The 24,637-nt window shown below is 40.7% G+C and overlaps 1 protein-coding gene across 5 annotated transcripts in view; it reads right to left on the bottom strand.

Moving 5' to 3' along the window:
- THSD7A (thrombospondin type 1 domain containing 7A) overlaps positions 1-24,637 on the bottom strand; it is a 272,706-nt gene that overhangs the window by 50,500 nt on the left and 197,569 nt on the right. For all 5 annotated transcript variants that reach the window (XM_082193871.1, XM_082193873.1, XM_082193870.1 and 2 more), the window contains 4 exons: positions 23,343-23,475; positions 18,961-19,064; positions 8,801-8,995; positions 6,130-6,393 (listed from right to left, as the gene is read on the bottom strand). In XM_082193871.1, coding sequence (XP_082049997.1) covers positions 6,130-6,393; positions 8,801-8,995; positions 18,961-19,064; positions 23,343-23,475 — 696 coding nt within the window. The remainder of the gene's footprint in view (positions 1-6,129; positions 6,394-8,800; positions 8,996-18,960; positions 19,065-23,342; positions 23,476-24,637) is intronic.

The following is a 24,637-nucleotide window of genomic DNA, read 5'->3' as shown; positions in this document are numbered from 1 at the left end:
TAAACCGACATGAATTAAGAAGTGCATTATGACCTATATAAAAACGTTAAATCTCTCTGGTGCATCAGAGTGCTGACCAAGAGAAGAGTTACAAGAGAAGATGGTCATAATCCTCAATGGTCCGATTATATAGCAGGATTCTGAAATTACAATGGCAAAAGTTGTCTGCCGTCAGTGGCATCCAGCAAACAGCAATGGCTGTGGTAATTTTCTCTGAACAGGGTTCACATGTCATGCCGGTGCAATGGGCTGCAGAAGTTAGAAATACGCACTCAGATTTATTTGAGTAGCATTGGTACTGGGAATACAGCAAGAATAGAGATTTTGCTGTCCGAAGTGCTACAGCCAGCACTGATAACCTGATTGTCCATTATCCATACATCAGTGTTGCTCAAACATTTCACAGAACCATAGAACTGTAGAGATGAAAATGACCCCAAGGATCATCTAGTCCAGCCCCCTGCAATGCAAGAATCACACCAAGGAGTCATCAGTGGTGCTTCCTCTCCACTAGACTCTGCCAACAGAGGTGAGTTTATGCTCCATTCAAACTCCTGCAGCTGCCACTGACATGCAGTGTGTGTGTGTGTAGCATTACAGTCTTAGTCTTATAGGATTAAATATGGGCACTAGGTTGATGTTGGTTCGTTTTATGATCAAGCAAAGCTTAAGGAAAGACTATATCTATTAAGGCATGCATGCCCCCACATTTTAAAAGGTTTTTAAAAAATATGGTTGGGATGGTCAAAATATATATTATATTATATTATATAAATGGCTTTTTATAGAGTTATTTGAATTGTGGTTTGTTGTCCTTTCAGTGCCCCCAAAAGTTTCCATGAAAACACAACAGGCGATTGAGTAGTGCTTTAAAGTTCCCTACATTTTCCAGCACCATTTTGAGTTTTACCACCATTTTTTGTTTCTGTGATCTTACACATTTTGCAAGGTACAATTCTGACACCTTTGTGTAGCGTTGTTTGGGCATAACTGATCCATGTCATTCATATATGTTTTTATAAGACATCTTATAAAAACTTTTGTTCAGGCTTTCCTTTACCCAGTTCTGGACAGTTCTAAGCATATGAATCCCCAGAACATATTCTGTATGTTTTAATACTGTGTGTATGTATCTTCTGTATACTGTTTTATCAGTTTCAAGTTGCGGTTTTATATTAATGGATACTGTTTCTGTATTATACATACGGTACACTGCTTAAGAGGCTTTTAAAATATTAAGTAGATTAAAATTGGCTGGAGGGACTAAAAAGAATGATAGTTTTGGATCAGAGTGGTTTGATTTTGTAGCGCATGGGGATAAGGAAACTAATGATGTAATGCTGCCATCTCATAAGCTACTTTGTGGAACTCATAGTTGTTTATGCTGAAGGAACCATAAGAATAATCATTATTCTTTATACTGCAATTTGTAGGGAGTAATTTGTGTGTGGTTTTTGTTGTGGGTATTATTCTCTGATACTGAAGCTTAGTTATGTTTTAAGTTATGTTTTTAAATATAAAATCAATACAGAAAAGAAAGAAATGCTTGTAAATAACAAATAAACAAGTTATGAACACGCTAGGATATCCTTATTACCATGTACTATATATTGAAGACATGTAACATTTTCTGTGGTGTTTTCCATTCACAAATTTTGAAGATTTTATTGAGATGTACTGGCATTATGTTGGCTATACTGGTTGGAGACCTTTGAGAAATGGAGATGAAGTGAGTTACACAGTATCATCTGGAGAAAACGTCAGTTCAATACAATTAAAATATTTTCTGAATTCCAATAGTGCCTCCCCAAAAAGTCAAATTATTAATGTTCTTTAAAAAATCCATGCCGGCATTTGATTTAGATTAAAACTGAAATGCCAAATTGGGCAATGAAATGACTTAGTTTTGACATTGCTACAAAAGAAATGGATCAAGAGAAAAATGATATACAGGAGACATATTGTCTCTAGATCTCACTTTTTTCTTTTTAGAAATCTAACCACCACCATCTCCTCAAAAACCCAACACACCAGGCTTTGATAAGCAATCACAGATGGACAAATATCTAATTTTTGCTGAAGACATATAAACAGATTTGTGAGAGGTTTGTGTGTTGTCTCTCTTGAGATGCCCAAGATGATTGACAGATTTCTTTTATTTGGTCTCTTTCTTTCTGCATTGAAAAAAGAGAGCGATTTTTAAAAAGTATTATTTTTGAAGCATATTGGAGATTACTTACCCCATGGGGCAAGTGGTGTTCAACCTGTTCTAAACAGGTTGCATTCCCCCAAAGGTTCAGGTCTGTGGTCTGGAGGTGTTCATTGATTCATTTGTGTTACTAAGGCACAAGTAGCCTCTGTAGCTGAACAGCTTTTCACCCAGCTAAGAATAGCACACTACCTACTTGCCTACCTGGAAAGAGACAGCCTTTCTTCAGTAATCCATGCCCTAGTTACCTCCTGCTTAGACTACTGCAGCTCACTGTGTGGGAACTGCTTTTGAAAATGGTCTGGAAACTTAAATTAGTTAAGAATAAAGCTCTAGGATTCTAACTGAGTTATATACATCATGCCAGTACTTTACAATCTCCACTGGCTTCCAGTCCAATTCAAGGTACTGCTTTCCTTTCCTTTCCTTCACAGCTTGGGACCAAGGTATTTGAAGAATCACCTCTCTCCATGTGTACCTGTGCCTGGATCTTGAGGTCTTCTTTGGAGGCCCTTCTTAAAGTGCTCCCACCAAGTGTGGTGGTATGGTGACTAGGTACAGAACACAGGGCTTTTTCAGTGGTGGGGTCATTGCTGTGGAATATCCTCCCCAGAGAAACCTGTCTGATAACCATCTTGGCGTCATTTTGACACCAGGAGAAAATATTTTATCGCTCCAGTCTTTGTAAACCGTTTTTGCTCTCTTACTGTTTGAATCCTATATTCCTAATTTTACTATTGTTTGTTACTGATGCTGGATTTTAAACTGTTCTGTTTCTTGATTAAAGCTGCCCTTAGAATTTTGTTACAGGGCGGCTTAGAAATACTGTTATGCAAGTAAGTGAGCCAACATAATGGAAAGCCGTGCATGACCTAACAAAATAATTCGTCATAAAAAGGACGCTGTCTAATTTGTCCAGGGAATGGCAGGCCAAAATATTGCCATGTAAACTACCAATCCAGCATAGATATGCAACCGAAAATACAAAGACAAGTTATTGATTCCTTTCAGTTGCAAGAATGGGAGCATCTTCAGTGCTGTTGAGGCTGCTTTGTATGGCACAGCCCAGAGAGATGTAATAAAGAGCCCTGGTCAATCAGGAGCTCCCTCTAGGGCAAGGGTGGGGAACTTTTTTCAGCCTGAGACACATTCCCTTCTGAGCAACTTTCTTCTAGCCACATCCCAGTGGTGGATGAGACCAGAGGCAAAAGCTGGCACAGCAATGAATGTTATTTTTACCTATATACAATAGGGTAGTTTCTGCGTGCGCGCTCACACACACACACCTCTAACCTCCATCCAAAGAAAAGGCACTACCAGAGTTCAAGGACACATTCTAGTCAGGCAGAAGGACACTTGGTTATGAAGCAAAACTGGTGAGGGCTGTGGCCTTGGGAGGGGCCCCTGGGCCTTAGGTTCCTCACTCCTGTTTCAGGAAATACCCAGGTCCAGCACGTGCTTTGAAACACAGAAGTACAATGCATATGTTCAATACAGGTGTAAACTAAAAACTTAACACATGAAGCAGCTCAATAAATCTTACTGGAAAAGTGATATTGGAACAAACGTCAACACAATGGAAAGTCAATGGAAAGTCAACCATCTTGTCTATTAATGCTGCTGTCCCTAATCCTGCTGCTACGTATCCTGATGGTATACAGGATTAACTCTGCTGTACTCGTGATTTATATTTATTATTTTTATAGGTCACATCAGACCCAAGGTCAGTGGTGTCTCTGTAAGACCATGTCTCACCCAGTCATCTGTGACTCAGGAGTTTCTAAACTTCAGAAGCGGCACCAAAAGAAAAGAAAAGAGATTAATTTCTTTACTGGATAGTGTGGTGTTCTTGTGGCAAACAGTTTGGATTCCATCCAACATAATAAGATTTCCCTTCTGACACTGCAAGATAGCAATTCCATCAGCTCCATTGCCCGCGCTCCAGCTACTCTGTACTGTTGAATAGATGGTTCCTGATTTCCCAGTGTTTTTATAGTTGCTCTTACAAATAATAATCCTTCAGAGCTACAATGATTGGCACTAGGCCCCTCTTGCTTCTGTCGGACTGAAGGTCTTTCATTATTTTGTGTTACCTATAGTCTAAGGTTTCAAGACTCACAGCTTTTTTGTGTGCGATTGGAAGCCTTTATATCCAGCTCCCAATTTTCCAAGGTCTTTTCCAAGCTCTCATAAACAGATTGGTTTTTAAACAAAACACCTCACACCAATCTGTGAAAATTGTTTGGAGGCTCGCAGACAATGATTTGCTATGTATAACAGCAAAGAATAGCAAGCACAGTTAATTTGTTATGCAGAGAAGCCACAACTCTCTTAAAATGTGACTCAACACACCTCATCAGTGTAGAAGAGCTAAATGTAAGCTTCTTCGTTTGGGTACAAATTAACATGAAGAGGGGTTGATTGAGGTCATGCACCTTGACTCTGTCCCACAATCTGCTTGTGCTTAAATATATCACTTCCATGGAGACTATGAAAATGCATCTGCTATGCAAAACTTGTATAGCCATGATCTGGGACTCTAGAAAACGGAAGGTGGTCCCAGGCTTTAACAGAGTTGTGGGGACGCTGCCACATCTGCTCCACCACACATAGCAGCTAGGTGGGAAGGTGGGGACAGCATGCAACCACAGATGGGCCAGCTCAAGAGCCAATGGACCCCAGGCTGGCTCAGCCCTACTCCATCCCCATAACGCCTGCCCACACCTTTGCTCTACCCACTGAACTATCTCTCAGCCTCTTAAAAGGGAAGCTAGCAGGGTGATGCTGATGTCACTCTGCAGGTGGATGCTAGGAGAAGGCCAACAGAGACCAGCAGAACTGGCTTGAGGGACACCTTCATGCAATTCAACCCACCTCCCCCTGACCAACACGAAGGGGGGTTGGATTGCTCTGTTAGTCATGCTTAGAGAACCGCTGCAGTTCAACTTCCTATCTTTAATCCCCCTAGATTAAAGTGGATCTATAACATGACTAAGTAAATGTAAAGGTATATAAAAAAGGAAAGATTTCACTTTTCATAAAACCATTGCTTATTTATCCAGCATTGCATTTATTGGTCAACTAAAAGAAATTTAAAGACCAACTAAGTCAGTTCTTGGTATGAGCTTTCGTGTGCATGCACACTTCTTCAGATACGTATCTGAAGAAGTGTGCATGCACACGAAAGCTCATACCAAGAACTAACTTAGTTGGTCTTTAAGGTGCTACTGGAAGGAATTTTTTTATTTTGACTATGGCAGACCAACACGGCTACCTATCTGTAACTAAAAGAAATATAAAATAGTAAGATAAATGCACTATCTTTTTTTTAAAAGGCAAGATAAAGCCAGGCCTCAACATCTTAAAAAGGGCAACTGCTGCTACCTGCTGAATTTGAGGACAGGTGGCAGCTTGCCCGTGTAGACATAAATAATAATGGCAATAAAACTCTAGCTCTTTGTCAGAATATGAATGCCGTCTTTTCTATGATTCACACCCGATTTGTGAACCATACCAATATACAAATGCAATAGAAATGCATTTCCAGAGGAGCAGCGCTGTTAGTCTTTTGCAGCAAAAACAATGAAACATAATGTAAATTGAAAATACAGTGAATTTGAAAGAAACCCATGGTGTTGCATGCTCTATAGCAACTGTTTTCACCACAAGGGATGAACAAGAGCTGGAGGTTTTTTTTCATGTCATCTCTGGATCTATTTTTTTACAGAAGGAAACACACACACACACACCTGGAAAAGCAAAATATAAAGGTAAGGAATTTTCCTGGCTTGCAGAGAAAGGTTTCTTAACTATCTCAGTGATTTCCCCCCTCCAAATTCTGCTTATATGCTGTATCTCTGTGATATTCAAAGACTAACAGCAGCTTTAACCAACCAGAAAAAGGAGAGATTTTTAAATACCATGACTGTTGCATCGTGATGTTTCGACAAGTCTGCTGTTTTGATCATAGCAAGCCATGGCTTGGTAACGGTAGCCTTGCCCACACTCTTTGATGTCTCCTTGTACTTTCATTCCCAGCAGTACTTCTACTTTGCCCTCGGGTAAGATGCAGTCTGACCAGTTCCCCACAGGCTGGGCATTATACTTGTCACATGGACAGATCTGGGTCTCAATCAGTGGATGCAGCTGGGGATTTTTGCATTTCTCCTTCTTCTTGCTTTTTCCTGGAAGGGAGTAGAAAGAACTTCAGAAATTGCTTTCTTGGGATATCCTTTATCTGAATGTTTATTATGGTACTTGTTATCTACAACATTGTGAAGTCTCTTATAAGTCAATGGGGTTCCCATACTGTGAATTGTCTTCGCAATTTGTGTCCCCTGTTTTGTTAGAACTGATTTCCACCACTGAAAATAATCTTAGCGCTCATCCAAACTTCCACTTGACCCACCACCTTGCCCTGGGAAAACCTGCTGTTTACCACTGAATCGAAGCAAATGTCAACTGAGTTTTCTCTGGATTGCTGGTTGCTCCAATTTAGCACTAAAGCACGGAGTGAAGGCAAAGCTTCTCAAGCCCATACCCAGAAAGTACGACACAAGAGGAAAACCACTCAGACCCGTGCATTCGAGACATCGGAGAAGCAGAAGTGGGGATGAGCCCGTAGTGGAAACTCTATTAAAATACATCACTATGTGAAAGCTTTATTACTTAAATCCAAATCTGAAACCCGTATCTACCTTCTTGCCATTTCAATGGGCCTCAGTAGATGCTGCCATGTTTTCCTTTGCTCAGAAATAATACAATTTTTATGAGATGTGATAAGATGCGTCTCGGAAAGACAGTGGGGTCATTAAAATGTTTACCAGCATAGACAGAACAGAGACAGTCGATATAGCACCAGTAATTCTCTGTTCTGATTAAACTAGGCGCTCTTCCTATTGCTCATTAAATAATAACCAGGCCCTAAAGTGGAAGAGATCCAAATCAGATAATGTGCAGCTTTCATTGGACCAACGTTATTTTGGGTAGAAATAAGCAAGTTTTCAAGTTACACAGAATTCCTTGTCTTTCATTTCCTACATTTCGAGTTACACAGAATTCCTTGTCTTTCATTTCCTACATTTCTTTAGCCCTGCAAATTGGATTATAGGATCTAGATCATGCATATCAATCCTGTGTCTAATGATGTTGCCACCATCTTCATGACACTCACATGGAGTGTCATGACACCCACTTGGGGGTGTTTGTCTAGCAAAAGATGAGTCTACTTACTGACTCAAAACCAAGACTTTCAGGTTTTTTATTTATTCAGCAATTCTGCACCCAGGATGCTAAAATCTCATTGACTTCAATTGAATTGAAGCAGTCAAAGTGTCTACAGGACTGCACCCCAGCTATTTAACCTTGTTTCTGAAAGTCCTTCCCCTGTCAAGAGTATATACAATTTCTTACCTAGTAAATGTGGAGTGGCTGCAGCATTCTGAACCAAAACCATTATTATGAAAAATAGCCTGTAATCCATTGACACACATCGCTAAACTCCTGCCGCTAGTGCTAAGAAGACTGCGAGCATTATTTCAAACTGTATTTTACAACTTCATGGCAGATGGCACATAACTTATTTTTGGGGTAGGTGGAAAATAAAGCATTATCAATAATGAATGGTAATGGAAGACCTCAATTCCTCCTAGAAAATTTTGGATTTTTTTCCTCCCAGGGATAATAGTGTTGGAAGGGACTCCAAAGGTCATCTAGTACAAGGTCCTGCAGTGCAGGAATATCAACTAAAGCATCCATGACTGATTACTTTTACATAACAATAACTTGCATAATGATGTTATGTACAAAAAGAAGCAAAAGTTCATGGATGTCTATTGTCAAACGTACATATTCTTTTCATGATTTCTTGGGAAGGATATGCATGTGGGTGGGTGGGTGTTTTTCTTGATTGTCTGAAATCACAGTATAGATTTGGAATATATACCCACTTCTACTAGAATATGTGGAGGGACGCGGGTGGCGCTGTGGGTAAAAGCCTCAGTGCCTAGGACTTGCCGATCGAAAGGTCGGCGGTTTGAATCCCCGCGGCGGGGTGCGCTCCCGTCGCTCGGTCCCAGCGCCTGCCAACCTAGCAGTTCGAAAGCACCCTCGGGTGCAAGTAGATAAATAGGGACCGCTTACTAGCGGGAAGGTAAACAGCGTTCCGTGTGCTGCGCTGGCTTGCCAGATGCAGCTTGTCACGCTGGCCACGTGACCCGGAAGTGTCTGCGGACAGCGCTGGCTCCCGGCCTCTAGAGTGAGATGAGCGCACAACCCTAGAGTCTGTCAAGACTGGCCCGTACGGGCAGGGGTACCTTTACCTTTTACCTTTACTAGAATGTCTAACTTTACAGATGATTCTGTATGGATCAGTTAATGCACTACCTTGGGCAATACAAATCAATTCAATATTCATAAAAGGAAGGCTTTTCTGGTCAAGTGGTTTCCAGTGACACCTTACCCACCTAGTGTCAACAGTTTCTGCATTTCAGTCATTTTAGGGATTCTACCTGTTCCCTAAGTAAATTTATCACTTCAGCACTAGTCCTACTACTACCAATAAAGTTTCTCTTGGTATTTTCCAACCCTTACCAATAAGAGAGCGCTTTCTTGTCCTAAATGCTCCACAATCCCCATTGCAAGAAGAGAACTTTGACCAGCTTGTGAACTGACAGTCATCTTGGCAAGGGATTTGGCAGGGTTGTGTTAAGGGTGGCAAAGAGCCTGCATGCTTAAGGCATTCGCTGATGTCAGCCTGTCCGCCATCTTGCTTGCGACAGGTAATAGCTGGAAGGAGAGAAGCAGAAAGAATTATAATGAGTTGCTAGGCCTTTTGTAAGTAAGACAATGGAGCACCTAACCACCAGAGTCACCCACATTTGATTTAGCTCAACTGGCATTAGGTTCAAGAACAGTAACATTCTGCTTGGGATCTCTGGTACCACGGGATTGTTTTCAAATTTCAGAAAATGCAAAATGCTGCACGTCTCTCATATAATTCAGATCAGCAAGTGACATTAAAAATGCAGCACAGAAATACAATACAAGCCATTCTATGAAGGAAGGAATAAATGCCATCTATTATTCTGCCCCATTTTGCTGTATAATTTAACTGCCCTATATTACTAACTTTCCCAAATAATGGATATACTGAGATATGAATTGAGCTTTTTATAATTTTAAATATACTATAATTATATTCACAGTTGATACACACTTTGAAGAGAAATGTATTTGCTCCATAGGAAAGCAGGAAGGTATGTCTACCTGAAAATGCTTTGTAGCTTGAACATTATATTAAACCTCCATATAAAAACACAAAAGATCTTCTCTCTAGCAATAATGGCATAATGAGCTTGTAATGGAGAAAACCAATGAATATATTTTAAACACAATTTAACAGTATAATGTATCTAGGTTTAGGTTTTTAAACACAGTGTAAGTTGCTGGGGACATTTGAGTAACAAGCAACTTGTAACAACAACAACAACAACAACAATAGGCATACCAGTAGATTAGGGAGTGGTAACATGTGACCCTCCAGATGTTGCTGTACTACAACTCCCATCAGCCCCGCCTAACATGGGCAACAGTTGGGTAGGATGGGAGCTGAAGTCCAACAACGTCTGGAGAACCATGGGTTCACCACTCCGCCACAGTGTTGCAAATTAGGCTCCATTTTCTCTGAGATTTGCAGTCCTATACACACTTACCTGGAAGTCCCATTGAACTAACTGAGACTTACTTCTGAGTAAAGATGCATAGGCTGTACCATTTATGCAGATTACACTGCATTACTGTTTCTGACCAGCAAGTTCTATTTTGCTTATAAGGCATGCGTGGTTGTGTGTGTGTGTGTGTGTGTGTGTGTGTGTTATACTATACCGATGTACCTATTGACTTCAATGGGACTTATTCCCAGTTAAGTGTAATGCAGTCATAATGAAATACCTCAAAAAGAATACTTGAACGCAGCCCTAAACTACATAGTGAACTTCTACACCTTGGCTTTGCTCAACAGCTATGCAGCCTGATGTTATGTATTCAGAAGTATGCCTCACAGAATTGAATAGGATTTAATCCCAAGCATGCATAGGAGTGAATCAAAGGAAAAAGGAAAAAATAACTTTTTATGAGTTGTATGTTCCTGAGTTCTCAACTGCAAGTTGCATGATGAAATGCCCCAATATCAGACAACTGCTGCCTCCCTAGCAAATATTATGATTCCAACTCTTTGAAAATCTATCCTTTATTTGTAGCCCAGGATTCCAAAGGCAGGACCTATCCATGACCCTCACGGTTCCCAGAACTGTAAATACTATTTCACTGTCTCCAAACTCAGTTAATTGGCCTGAGATTAATTTTTCCTGTGTGGTTTAATAGACTCCCCATATCTGAAGAGATGAAATGTGAATTCTAAATGGTAAAATGGCAGCTATAAACTTTCTGACATACTAGCATAACCAAGGAAACAATATAATAAATGTGAACCCACAAATGTGCAAGGCTTTTTAGTAGCACACAGAGGACTCTTTATGAACAAATATAAATGGAGGGTCATGTATAGTCTTTGCTCTTTCTACATTTATAACTGAAATATACAGTTTTGCCTCCAAGGCACAATCTATAACGGTATAGTATGGAAAGGCACCGTGAGGAATTCGAAGGTCGACAACAAAATCTGTGTTGCAACCACCATATGATCCTTAGCTACAAATAGGTTCAGCCATCCAAAAAGCAGTTACAACCCCTAGTCAAGAAAGTCTTGAAGCAATTGTTGTAGAGATAAAATAAGCACTTTGATTAAATTCATTTATTTAGGATTTATATTAGGGGTCTGCATCAACCAAAAGATTCAGTGATTCATAAAACAGCTTGCCTCATTGTAAAACACTTTGTGGTCTGCCCAATTCAGCTCAGGTCCAGCTCAAATCAACTTTGTTTCTCCTTCCTGCATGCACTAATCCAGAAATGACTATGGTTTTTCTCCTTTTGACAGAAGTGGATCAGATATACAAACATATCCAGGATGGATAAAGCCAGCCAACTTACTGACCAATAGGTCCTGGCAGTGCTATTTATCTAGAAAAAGAGGTGCCAAAATTTGCCCTTGTTCTTTTAGAATGGCGATGGTATCTACCTGAGAGGTACCAGAACTGAGTTCCAGCAGGTTCTGGCAGAAAAAAAGCTCTTGGTCAAGGAGGGTTGTTGTTTTTCATGTGGGCACCTTTATAATTTGATTTACTAGTCTATTTTTTTAAAGGAAACATGTATTTCTTATTTATTTATTTATTGAATAACTGAATGAACTTTACAGGCAAGGTCATCCCTTCTGAGGACATGAGTTCAGCCAAATATCATAAGGCAGCTGCAGTGCTCTGTATTTACTAAACAAAGGGAGAACAATACTTTATACTCTATTCCAATTTTTTGCGGCCAACGGAGCCTCCCACATCCCTTCTGCATTGAAGGTATACTACGCAAAAGTGGTTTCCACCCTCTGTTATGCTGCCCCGCTCTGGGCCCCAGGGTCCAATTTAACATCGCTTGAGACATTGCAGAGTCAGTTTCTCCGTCGCCTCCTGAAACTCCCCATGTGTGTGAGCAACACAGCCATACGTTTGGAGTTAAGGATTGCATCATTGGAGACTGTCATCTGGAAGCGAGCCTTTGGCTATTGGCTGTCTAGCTGGCATAGGCTTCCCGACCATTACCTTCTCCAGTGCCTCTGGCGGGACGACTTTGTCAATCCGTGGGTAGGAAAAATCCAAGCCAAACTTCTGAGCATCGGAATTTCCCCAGCGGACTCCTTAAAGACGAACTTACGCTCAGCCAAAAGCCTTATAGAACAAAGATTAGCAGACATTGAAAATCAACACAACCTCGCCTGGGGTGGGGGTGTCTGCTCCCCCAGGTATCACAGAATAACCCCACCACTTGGCCTTCCATCATACATGTCATCTCTTTCATCTGTACCACACCGACTTGCATTTATTCGTGCAAGGTTCAATGTCCTTCCATCGAACCTGCTGAGCCACAGATTTTCCAAGGGTTTGGTGTCTCCGCTATGCATGTGTGACGGGAAAACTGTTGAATCTCTTCCACATATAATGTTCAACTGTCCCCTACATAGCATAGCCAGGACTAAATTCCTGGGTCCTGTTTTATTGCGCTTGGTTGGCAGGCCTGTTGAGTCACACGCCACACTACTTTTGCAGGACACAGATCCCTCTGTAACTCTGCAGGTGGCGAGATTCCTGAACGCGGTTATCTCACACACAAAAACCACTAAAAAACAACAACATCACCAAAACTAATCGGACAGTTATGATGAGAGTGCATATCGGATCTCGTCTTCAGTTTTCCTTTTTCTGCAATCCGTCCCTTGGAGCTCCACGGGCCCCAAGCTGTTATTTGGCTCTGCTCAATGACCCATCCTTGCATCGTGATGTTCTCCTTCTGGTGCCGAATATATCGGTTTTTATGCCTCTGTCCTTTTATGTTTGTACATATTTTATGGGCTAATAGCCGTAAATAAATAAATAAATAAAGCTCTTCCTCTGCAAATTCAGTTGTTTTGAGTTGTGTAAAAAAAAAAACAAAAAACAAGGAACCACTTTACTTCCCTTAGCGTTCTGTGGGTAATTAGTCTGAAACTTGCAGATATGAGACAAGTACCCCTAGGTAAGATCCATGCCAAATTGCAGTTAAATACATCTAGGGGAAATTGAGCTTGGACATGTTTGAAGTTTTTATATATCTATATATAGGGATTCACTTTTCCTATGTGACCATTTGCAAGCTTGAATTGTCACTCACTACAGAGCCTTCTCTCTCCTCTCCCTATCCTGACATTTTTCTTAAGTTTAGACAGACATCTCAGCCCTACAAAGCAGCTTTCCCCCCCAACACGCTGGGATTGGAGACAGCTGGAAAAACTATTCCCTACCATTACAAGCTACAGTCACAAAGGAGCTCCCTCTCCTGATTCTGGCATCTTTCTTAAATTAGAGATTGGCCTTTAGTTTCTGCAAAGCTGCTCCTTCTTCCTCATACCCCCACTCTGGCAAAGTTTAAAGACATAGTTTTGTTTTTCATGGACATGTGTCTGCAGCTTTTTTTAATGTCTGTATTTCTGAAGTGTAAAAGCAGAGACATCACCTTGCCAACAAAGGTCCATATAGTTAAAGCTATGGTTTCCCCAGTAGTGATGTATGGAAGTGAGAGCTGGGCCATAAAGAAGGCTGATCGCCGAAGAATTGATGCTTTGAATTATGGTGCTGGAGGAGACTCTTGAGAGTCCCATAGACTGCAAGAAGATCAAACCTATCCATTCTTAAGGAAATCAGCCCTGAGTGCTCACTGGAAGGACAGATCCTGAAGCTGAGGCTCCAATACTTTGGCCACCTCATGAGAAGAGAAGACTCCCTGGAAAAGACCGATATTGGGAAAGATGGAGGGCACAAGGAGAAGGGAACAACAGAGGATGAGATGGTTGGATAGTGTTCTCGAAGCTACCAGCATGAGTTTGACCAAAGTGCGGGAAGCAGTGGAAGACAGGAGTGCCTGGTGTGCTCTGATCCATGAGGTCACGAAGAGTCGGACACGACTCAACGACTAAACAACACCGAAGCACTACACGAGTTCTGCTTTGGTCCCTAACTGCCTTGTATAAATCCTTCACCTTGTTGAAGTCCCAAATCCCTCCAAGGCACCTTGTCTTGTCTTGCTGTTTAGGATTCATTCAATTCCAGTGCACACCTCAATAAATACTCTGATTTTTAAATTAAAAATGAATCAAGTTGTTTACTACTACTACTACTACTACTACTACTACAACAACAACAACAAAACTGTGTTTCCCAAACTTGGGTCTCCAACAGTTTTTGGACTACAACTCCCATCATCCCTAACTGGCAAAACCAGAGGTCAGGGATAGTGGGAATTATAGTCCAAAAACAGCTGGAGACCAGAGTTTGGGAAACACTGCAATAAAATCAGACATATACAATTCCATAGTCAATTAAAATACGTTTTTAAGCATAAAAAACGCAATAAATGAGAGCAGGAAGACAGCAGAATAAACAGCAGAACTAATCTCAGTAAAACTGCAGACTGCATCTTAAAAGCCAGGCTAAAAGAAAAGTCTTTATATGTTGGTGAAAAATAGAGGGTAAGAGAGTCTGATGATGTTTAATGAGGAGGGAATTGCAAAACTGTGGTGCCACTGCTGAAAAGGCTATTCTCCTGTTCCTGCCTGCCTAGCACCACATTTCATTTCAGGGAGTAGTAGTAGTAGTAGTAGTAGTAGTAGTAATATCACCAGCTCACCCTGTTTTAATTGAGAGCTGGTTCCTAGGTTCTCTTTCTCTGTTCATGTCTTTAAGATGCATGTAGGAAAATGGGAAGGTGAGAAGAGGAAACTATCCATCTTTGCGATTTCAGAACCGTCAAATGTGTATGTGACACACAGAGCACAGGGGACCAGCTTTGAAAATCTCGGATCTTTTTCATTTGTCATCTATAGCATCATGACTTACATGGCACCAGGCAATTGGTATCTGGCCCATTTTCTACTCTGACAGCCAGCAGCTACCCAGAGTCTCGGGTAGCAATCTTTCGTACAGTGGCAGACTTTGTGCTTTCAAATCTCAGCGGCGCCCTGTGCAATGCCAAAACTCAGCACCCTTTGCCCTTGCTTTCTGTGGTTCGTCATAGCTGCAGTGCACCCAGTTGTGCTTCCCTAAATCCACCTCTGTTTCTCATCATCCTGTTGTTACCTGATTCTTTTAACTGGAGATGCCAGAGATTGAACCTGGAACCATCTGCATGCGGACCAACCGTTCTGCTACTGACCCACGTTCTCACACAACAAGTTTCACTGCCATCTGATTGTTTGGCAGGCAGAGAAGTGCATGAAATGCACCTTCTGAACAAGGCCACCATACAACCAGCCAGCCTGCTATACCTTGTGTCAGAAAATGTGCCAAGCATATCGTCCCATGGGAATCTGGTATAAAACGATCACAGAAACATGTATGCCCCTTAAGAAATCACCTTAGTGAAAAGAAAAGGCTTTGGATAAGATAGATGCATTTTAATGGGCTACAGAGCACAAATTATTAGAAGAGAAAAGGTGGTCTGGTTACGCAGCAGACCACATTCTCCCCTGAAATTCTATATTCACTGCACATCCTAATACAATTTAAGTTGCATGCTCCTTCAGCCAAGTCCACATGCTTTATTTACATGTTGAAAATGGCACCTGGGACCAGAAATCAGTCTCTTATCATGCTGTGGCAGACTAATAATTAATCACACCCACTCCCATCAAATTGATTACAGACATTAGCAGTGAGAACACCAAATGTGATTATTCTGAATTAAACACAAATAATTGTAAAATGTTTCCATAAAGAACAAGGATGCAGTTGCCAGCAAAATTTAATTTAACATGGGTTCACTTAACATACGTTTCCCTATTGAACATTTAGGGTCTCCCAGAAGAGTGGTATGAAATAAACTGTGCTTCAAATTTTGTAGACAAAAGACCTTGATATAATTAGGGCTGATAGCATAGCTTGAACTACACCACAAGGGGCCATAAGCTGATAAATTATTATTGTGGGGATAATTAAATACAAAGTCTGCTTTGTGTATGCAAATGAGGGCCATTTTGGTACTTAAAAAAAATACTTTAAGTGCACAGGTCAAACACTGCCAAATCATACTGTGTCTCAAATAAGGATCTTTCCAGCTTACCATGAAATATTATATGCCTTTAACTCTTTGTGATGGGCCATGCTGTCTGATTTCAGCCATATATAAATAATTTCATTCATTACCTCTATCAATCTCTCTTATGTTCAATGGCAATACTTTATGAGTCCATTGTTCCTTTCACTGCACACATCTACTCTTGCAAAAACATGCCAGGCAAAAGTGGACAAAGCACTATGCAAAGTTTACCTTTGTACAATAAGTACGTTCTACCCATGCTGACACATCCTTCTCTATCCTCCTTCCAAGCAGCCAAGAGACATTATCAGTGCTGTACCAACACAATTTGTTCATGTTTATCACCAGCAAACTAGAAATGCCGCAGGGGAGAGATCAAGAATGGGCCTTCACAACTCATGCACTCCCAAACTTTCAACTCTGGGTACAAGAGAGAGATGGGAACTTCACCCTTTCCTTAACAACCATTCCCCAACACTACTCCACCAACTGCATTGTCTCCAAGCCAGGCATAGGCAAACTCGGCCCTCCAGATGTTTTGGGACTACAACTCCCATCATCCCTGACCACTGGTCCTGTTAGCTAGGGATGATGGGAGTTGTAGTCCCAAAACATCTGTAGGGGCCGAGTTTGCCTATGCTAGCTCCAAGCTTTATTCTGGACCCATGTTTCTGTTGCAAACACAGATCTAGCCTGGATTGGGCTGCAAGGAGAGAAAGCTGGTATGGTGGAGTTATGAAGGAAAGCCATCACACAAAACTGTATTCCTCCCCCAAAGTTGCCATTGCAAATCATGATCCCCTGGGCTCAATTTTCATTGCAAAAGCAGGGGCCTGGGTTTAAAAACACAGGGCTGAGACAGAACATGTAGCTTTGCCCCCTCAGGCTTCACACTTCCTTCGAACTGACAGTTTCCCCAACCAAATAATAGCTTCTCGTCTCCGTATGTAATACTCTCCCAAGAGCAAACAGGAAATATGGTGCCGAGACAGCTGCATAGGTTTTCAGAAATATATGTTAAAATTCTAAATGTTCAGGACAAGAGTGAGGCAGATAGGCACTAGCTTTTCACTGCTCCGAGAGAGTAAAAATATTTTAATTCAAGAGAAATGACCTTTTGCGCTCAAGCCTCTGTGTTGGGTCATTACATAAGAAATGAAACAGAGGAGAGGCTCTGGCACAATTGTCATTCCTCCACCCTAGAGAGGTTCTTGACCAAAATAGCAAGGCTTTTGTAGGTCAGGCATGAAATGTTGTAGAGTCGCTGTGTCAAGGGAGAGCTAAGCATGCTCTACACAGCATTGTACTTCGTTTCCACTGTGATTTTTCCGACCGTCTCTTACAAGAAAACCAAACATCAGTCTATTTATTTCTTCTTCTTGAGAAGATGTGTGGCTTTAGAGACGTAAGATTTAAAAGTTAGCTAAGCCTTTTGAAAAAGGTCAGAATCCGGGTAAGAGCTCTCGCTCACGCAATTTCATTTTTAGTCCAAATTTTCATGCTGCGCTTCTTAACAGTGCTTCTTGAGCCTCCATTATCAAGGCTTTTTACCCTTTTTTAGAAATTTCCCTCGCCTGATTGCAGATGCACAGTGCTTTCCCACAATATGGTGACTGTCTTTAAATAACAATCTTTGGCATGGGGTAAAATTTGTTTTATTTTGCTGTTTCTATGCTCAGCTATATAAATAGGAGAAGGGGGGAGGAAACAGTTGATTAAAAAATAAAATAAAGACATGCTCTTGCTGACAAAAAGCCAAAGAAAATTGGCCCCAGTCTAAAGTTGTGACATGTTCATTTTACACAGGCGTGATTTGCAATAAAATCTCAATTACACAGGACAGCTAGAATCAAAGCTGTCTTGGAGGAGGACTCCTGCTAAATTTCTGATTCATGATGGCACTTTTGCAGCCACACAAGCTCAGTGTGTGTTAAAAAAGCTGAAAAAATGCTAATATATTAGGCTTTAATGATAAACTCAAGGCATGGGTTTGTTCTAATAATGTCTGTGAGCTGACAAGTGCAGCCTCTTCCTTATGTGCTTTACCCATTGCTGCTCTTGTGCATCTTTATTTCATTTCCAGTTTGTCCATGATAAACAGCACCATAGCCAAATATGCACGGCTGAGGCATGCTCATCCCATGTCACCATCAGCACTATTGCAGCTATGGTGCTAACCCAGCAAAGTGGGGCAAATGCCAAGGTTGCCAGTGGCAGCAGCACAGGTCTGCATTCATACAATTCACAACATTGCATTGTTTACTTTTCTTTCTTTGCAAAACCCGGAGCAAATTGGTCAAAATATATACACATTTGTATTTCTTATTTTTCTTTCTTTGGAAAACCCGGAGCAAATTGGTCAAAATATATACACATTTGTAAAACTGACATATATTGGACAGGGCACAGTATTCAAAATGTCCACTTTTTCTTTTCTTTTCTTAAGGTGTGTACACATAACCCTGATTATCTCTCTCAAATAATATGGATGAATCCCAGCTTCTTAGAACAGCAAGGATGAAAAGAACTGCAGGATAAGAATCTGTGCATATCACATTTACACAATAGACAATACTTCACCTGCAGTGAAATTATGAGGATGATGAATTTTATTTCAATTTATATCCTGCTCGTCCTCCTAAAGGAGCTCAGGCAGAGGACACAACAATATCAAATGTTCTAAAAACTTTATCTCAAGTCAGTGATTTCAGATGTTAATTATTTGAGTAACTCCAATACCTTTCACACAATATCATGTTAATAACTCCAGTTCAACAGTTCTGTGAAGACAAGACACCCTGGGGTACCTCCCTGGTTTTCAACAACTTCATCCTAATACCTGACTTGTTACTGCTGTTGATTTTACAAAGTCTAAAAACTCTTAGGGCTTGCAGCGGGCAGGGGTGTCAGGAATCCACATGAGGGTGTGATAGAGCACAATGATAATCTATTGTGATACAGTAATTAACTGTGTTAGTGATTGATAGCATAAATTACAGTGACAATTTTCTAACCTCTTGCTTGTAGACCGGGCCCACATGTCTCCTGAGCACCGGGGCTGCCTTGACGAACATTCCATGGTGCGAGTTGACACCTGCGCCATTTATGCGTCTTCCATCTATAGCAGAAAAATACCGTGTAAATGCAAGCCATTTGTCAGAGCTTTAGATGAGCAAATGTGCAAATAGCACAATATTAAGACCAATCTGTTCTCCTCCTTGCCACCTTCTGTCCCCTCAATTTTCTTTGCTCTAAAATTGCTGTTGCCTTAACTAAAAGTTGAGGGTGATCTACATATTTTTAGCTGCTGCTTGTCCTCATATCTGAAGAAATATACATAAAAGACCATTTTCTTGCAGGTGACACCTACAACAATATTACCAATATTACCAATGTTTATAATTCTGCTTTATGACCTAGACTAGACAGTATTAAAGTGATGCAAACATGGTTAAAAAGCATTCCTAGCCTCACATGTGGCTAATAATCTTCCATATATTAAAAAAAAAAATCCCTGTACAAAACGATGTGGGAAACCTTCCAAGCCCCCCCCCCCCCGATGTCACTGAGTCACAACACCCATCAACCTCAGCAAGCGTGACCATTGGCTAGGGATTATGGGATTTGTAGTTCAGTGTACCATATTAGCTGCTTGGTTGTAGACCAAATTTTCTACTCTCTTGTATATGCTTAACAAAGCATATACTGATCAATTTTGGTTCCCAGCTGCATCTACCTGTGGGCATATGTTACGGTATGTTTAGGAAAGGGGCATAGCTCAGTAGTAGAGCATTTGCCTTTCTTACCAAAGGTGCTAGGTTCAATCCCTGGCATCTCCTGTTAAAGCTGGGAGTCAGTCCTACCTGAATCAGTATAAGACAACTTCCTATGTTCCCATATCATGGATGCATGTAGAAATGTAACATGTAAATCAAATCTGGGACACTAGTTCTCAGTCAGGTACTAAAGTTTACAAAGCAAACTTACATCTGGGTTGTGCCTCTTCAGACTGTGGTTGGAGACAATCACAGCCTTCTATGTGACATATCATTTTGGTCAGGGGCCTTTTTTTTAATCCAGAAGATTACTTTTTATAAAGAAGTGGGAGTATGACTTCCCACTTGCAGTCGGAAACGTTAAGCCCGGGTTTATCACCTCCCTTAGAGTTTGGAAGAAACAAGCAACATTTTCGTCACTGATCATGCATTATCAGTGCTATTTAAGCCACAAATTCCCAGAAACCTTTAGTAATTCTGTCGGCAGGACGAGTGCTGCATAACCCACTTTGGAATTTCAGTTGAGTTATGCAGAACTGCATCAGATAAAATATGTGCATCTAGGCTATTTTTGACGCTCTAAATTTGCTTTAGTGAAAAAGCCTTTCTACTGTGCTTCTCTATGGAGGTCATTTTAATTATAGGGTTTTGCTTTTCTAAAAGTTCTTCCACATATTGACTTGGAAAATGCAGGTCCAGTTCAATATGAATTCACTGTCACTGAATAACAAAATGGAAGGGAAGCCACAGTTAAATAACCAAAATGAAGTCTTACAGAATTATTTAGGCACCTGTTCTACTCAATAATTTATTGCCTTCTGTATATTTATTCAAATACCTATGGGTACCTGACTCATAAATATACATTTCACACAAAAGGGCTACTCATAACTATATGCTTGGTGCTGCTCAACAGCTTTAACAAAAAAAGACAGGTCATCATTCCAAGTTCCTGTATTTAAAGCATGTCTGGAATTATCCAGAGTATCCACCATTTCCAACATATTTTCACATCAAATTTAAGACATAATACATAGGGCTTTTCACAGTGCAGTATCTATACAGAGAGAACCACTGTATATAGATATTGCACCATGAAAAGTCCTTTGTATTATTTTCCATATTGGATATTCGCCGTCTTGTTCCATCAGCCATTCCAATAGACTTGAATTGTTTGGAGTGAAATGATTATGGGCATGGCTGCTATAATTTGGTTGCTTCAGTAACAAGCACTGATGGTCTAGCTAGAAGTAGCTAAGCCTGCTCTACAAAAAATAAATGTGACTTGCTTTTTATATACTTGTTCTTGAACCGAAAAAGAGTCAAGTAATTCTCTTTCGTATAGTTTGCACTGCTAACCAAATGGGAAATAAACTACTGTTCATGTTTGGTGTATCTGCACAAAACAAAATGAAGAACTTTACTGCTGAAGTTACTGCTAGAGTAAACCGCCATAAATTTAGAATATACCTAGTCAAGTAAAATCACAGAAAGGACATTTCAACAGGGACAGGTGGATAGAGGAATTGGATCAGAGTGAGGACTTCTCCACCCTGGTCTGCCACCCAGGCTCTACCCCTCAGCTTGCCCCTGATAGGCTAATTTCAAACTTCAAGATGGCGGCCGGCTGGGGAGGCATTCCAAAGGCCAGCCACCATGGCAAAGTCATTTCGCTCCCTTGATGTTTGAGGGGCTGCTACGCTGGGCCACAACCGCCACCTACTTCCAGACCAGATAAGCGGCCACTTTCTGAACAGGAGCTTCCATGTGCTGTGAGAGATTGGGAATGAACTGAGAGAAGATCTGCAGGGAGGAGGACTGCCACAAGAGGCTGCCATCTAATGAGTGTAAGTTAACTGTATTGAACCTTCGTGGAATACCTTGTGAAATGGAGATGATTCTGTTTTGCCTATTTTTATTTCTGTATTCATCTCTATTCTCTCTCCTGTTCAGCTTTAAGACTGGATTAGTGCATTTGCACTGTTTTATATAGTGTCATATGGACTGATTTTTTTTAAAATGGTGTATTGACATATTTACTTTGGCTAGTGTCCAACTAAGTCATATTAAAACCACACCCACTGAAATTAATGTATCTAAATTCATCATATCCACTATTTTCAATGGGTCTACTCTAAGACGTTGGTTACAACCCATTATGATTATTTGCACTTGTTCTTATTATGGCTTGCACTCAATGCTAGTCCTACACAGAGCAGACGGACTGAAGTAAATGGACATCACAAACGTGGCTCCATTAATTCCAGTGGATCTGCTTTGAGGAATACTTAGCTGCACAAAACCCTAAATTTTCTGAATGGCTATTGCTGTCCATTTGATTTGTTGTGACCTGTTTCAGACACAATGTTGTAAGAAAGTAGCATACGAATAAACTGATGGTGATAACTTGTTGTTAACTGCCTCCAAGTGACCTATGACACATTTACATCACAATATAAACACATTTACACAAGAAACTCATAACAAAAAGCACACAATGCAACGATGATGCCAAATCCCATTTGGAACTCAAAGCTGCCAAGGAAATGGGCACTTGCTCAGCAAATTTGAATGGGACATGCTTCCACTTTCAGTATGGAACTCCCTCATAAAAGATAATGTGGTGTGAGGTAACATATTGCCTTCAGCTGTGTACTGGACCTGCATCGCCTATATATGTCATGAAGATGGAAGGATTGTGTGCATACGCCCAGCACAACAGAAAGACCAGAATTAGATGAACCATTCTTCATAAACAAATTCTCCTTATATTCTATCTGGGTGTCACTACCGCTATTCTCTTAACCTTCTCTCTGTGGGAAAGCCACAGGAAATAGCCACTACTATTTCAATGACAGTGGAAATCACTAATAACACCATCACCTGATTTGGTCATGGATTTTATTTCCAGCCCCCAAAGTGAAAAAGTTCCTCTGGCTCCAAGATTGGTCATCACGATATTTACACCACATTAAAAAGATGTCTGACCTATCATCCTTATTCTATGAGTGATATTATCAGACACAATGGGATGAATTCACCAACGGTTTGCAAATGAGGTAATCGTGGCATTTGAAAGCAGTCGGAGCATGTTACTGTCTGAACAAGCCATTTTTGTATTGCTAAATTAAGATGACAAATTGCCTGTGAAACTCAGGCAATATCCCATTATGGGGAGAAGGAATTAATGCCAAAGCTCAGAAAGCTCCTTTGTGGCTTGGCTGCTTTCTGCTAATGTTTTGCTACAAAGATAGCAACAGCCACCTCCACCTGTCAGAGACTCTGCCCACAAGAGACCTAGATGGCGTAGTGTTGTTATGGTTCCACACATTCTCCCAAAGAACCCAAATAGCATTGATAATGCTAATAATGCTTGCTAAATATTACTTATGCAACACACATAGTAATCTTTACAATGCCTCTGTAAAAATAGGCCAATTTTTTTTGCTGAAACGTAATATACAAAAACTGGAAGTAGGAAGCTCTGGAGTACAAAACATTTGAAGTAGATTCCTCATAGAAGACGACAAATTCCCTCCCTTTCTGAATACATACAAATCTCACAAAATGAAGTTATTTTTTGACAGAAACTCTACACTGATAAAAGTTAAGAGCATCACCTGAAAAACAAGCAGACAGGAGGAGCGTCACAATCTTTTTCTTCATACAAAGTATCTGGGCAGTCTCGGCCACCATTCGCAGGGAGTTGCAAGATCACTCGATGCCGAGATTGTTTTGTCACTTTCATACCCCCTGTAAATGAACATACAGTGCACTTTACTCTCCTCACACCACACACACAAGTTGAACAATCATGCTGAGATCACAGTAAATAGCTGCATAAATACACTGTATAGAATAGATTAGGTAAAGGTAAATTTACCCCAACCGTTAGGTCCAGTCGCGGACGACTCTGGGGTTGCGGCACTCATCTTGCTCTATAGGCTGAGGGAGCCGGTGTTTGTCCGCAGACAGCTTCCGGGTCATGTGGCCAGAATGACTAAGCTGCTTCTGGTGAACCAGAGCAGAGCACAGAAACACCATTTACCTTCCCGCCAGAGCGGTACCTATTTATCTACTTGCACCTTGACGTGATTTTGAACTGCTAGGTGGGCAGGAGCTGGGACCAAGCAACGGGAGCTCACCCCATCACGGGGATTCGAACCACCAACCTTCCGATCGGCAAGCCCTAGGCTTTGTGGTTTAGACCACAGCGCCACCTGCGTAAATACACTGTATGGAATAGATTAGCACCTGGTTAAAACCTTCAAGCTTTCTGCCGTGTACATGAAGAGGAATATAGTGTCTTGAAATGTATTTGTACATACATGAAAGTTTGGCGAATTAAGGCAACTCAATATAGTGGTGGCATCAATGTATTTTCCTCAGAGCTCAAAAATTCTATATGCATCTTCAAAAAATTCAGATATGCAAGCTTTTTCGAAGGGTTTGTAATATAAAAGCAACACAAACTGAAATATCAGCCAACTACTGAATCAATAGTACAGTCCTATATAACAACCAAAAATATATGGATGCCGTAAGACTTTTCTTCTTCATCTCAGTGTAGATGGACTTCCCCTTTTCTTCTACTTGATTGTATCTCAGTAAGCTCTTGATCTCACACCCAGTTCATTTGGTGTGTGTGTTATAGTTGTATTATGCCATTTGTTTGTTTGTTGTGTATATATATTCTCTTTATTACATAATTGAAAATCTAATTTAAAAAAAACTAATTACTGAATCAATACAATTCTGGCCTTGACAAACCATATAAGTAAGGAATTGAAAAACCCAAATTTGGAACTGGCATATGAATTAGGTACAATTACCGTATCTATTATCTGCTCAGAGTAGAGTAGGAATTGGTTTATTGGATTTTAATATTGTATGATTATATGGTTGTAAACGACCC

Source organism: Podarcis vaucheri (assembly GCF_965113315.1).
Source record: "Podarcis vaucheri genome assembly, chromosome: 12".
Classification (NCBI taxonomy): Eukaryota; Metazoa; Chordata; class Lepidosauria; order Squamata; family Lacertidae; genus Podarcis; species Podarcis vaucheri.
The sequence above is the reverse complement of the archived record's forward strand: the minus strand, read 5'-3'. Positions and strand labels throughout refer to the sequence as shown.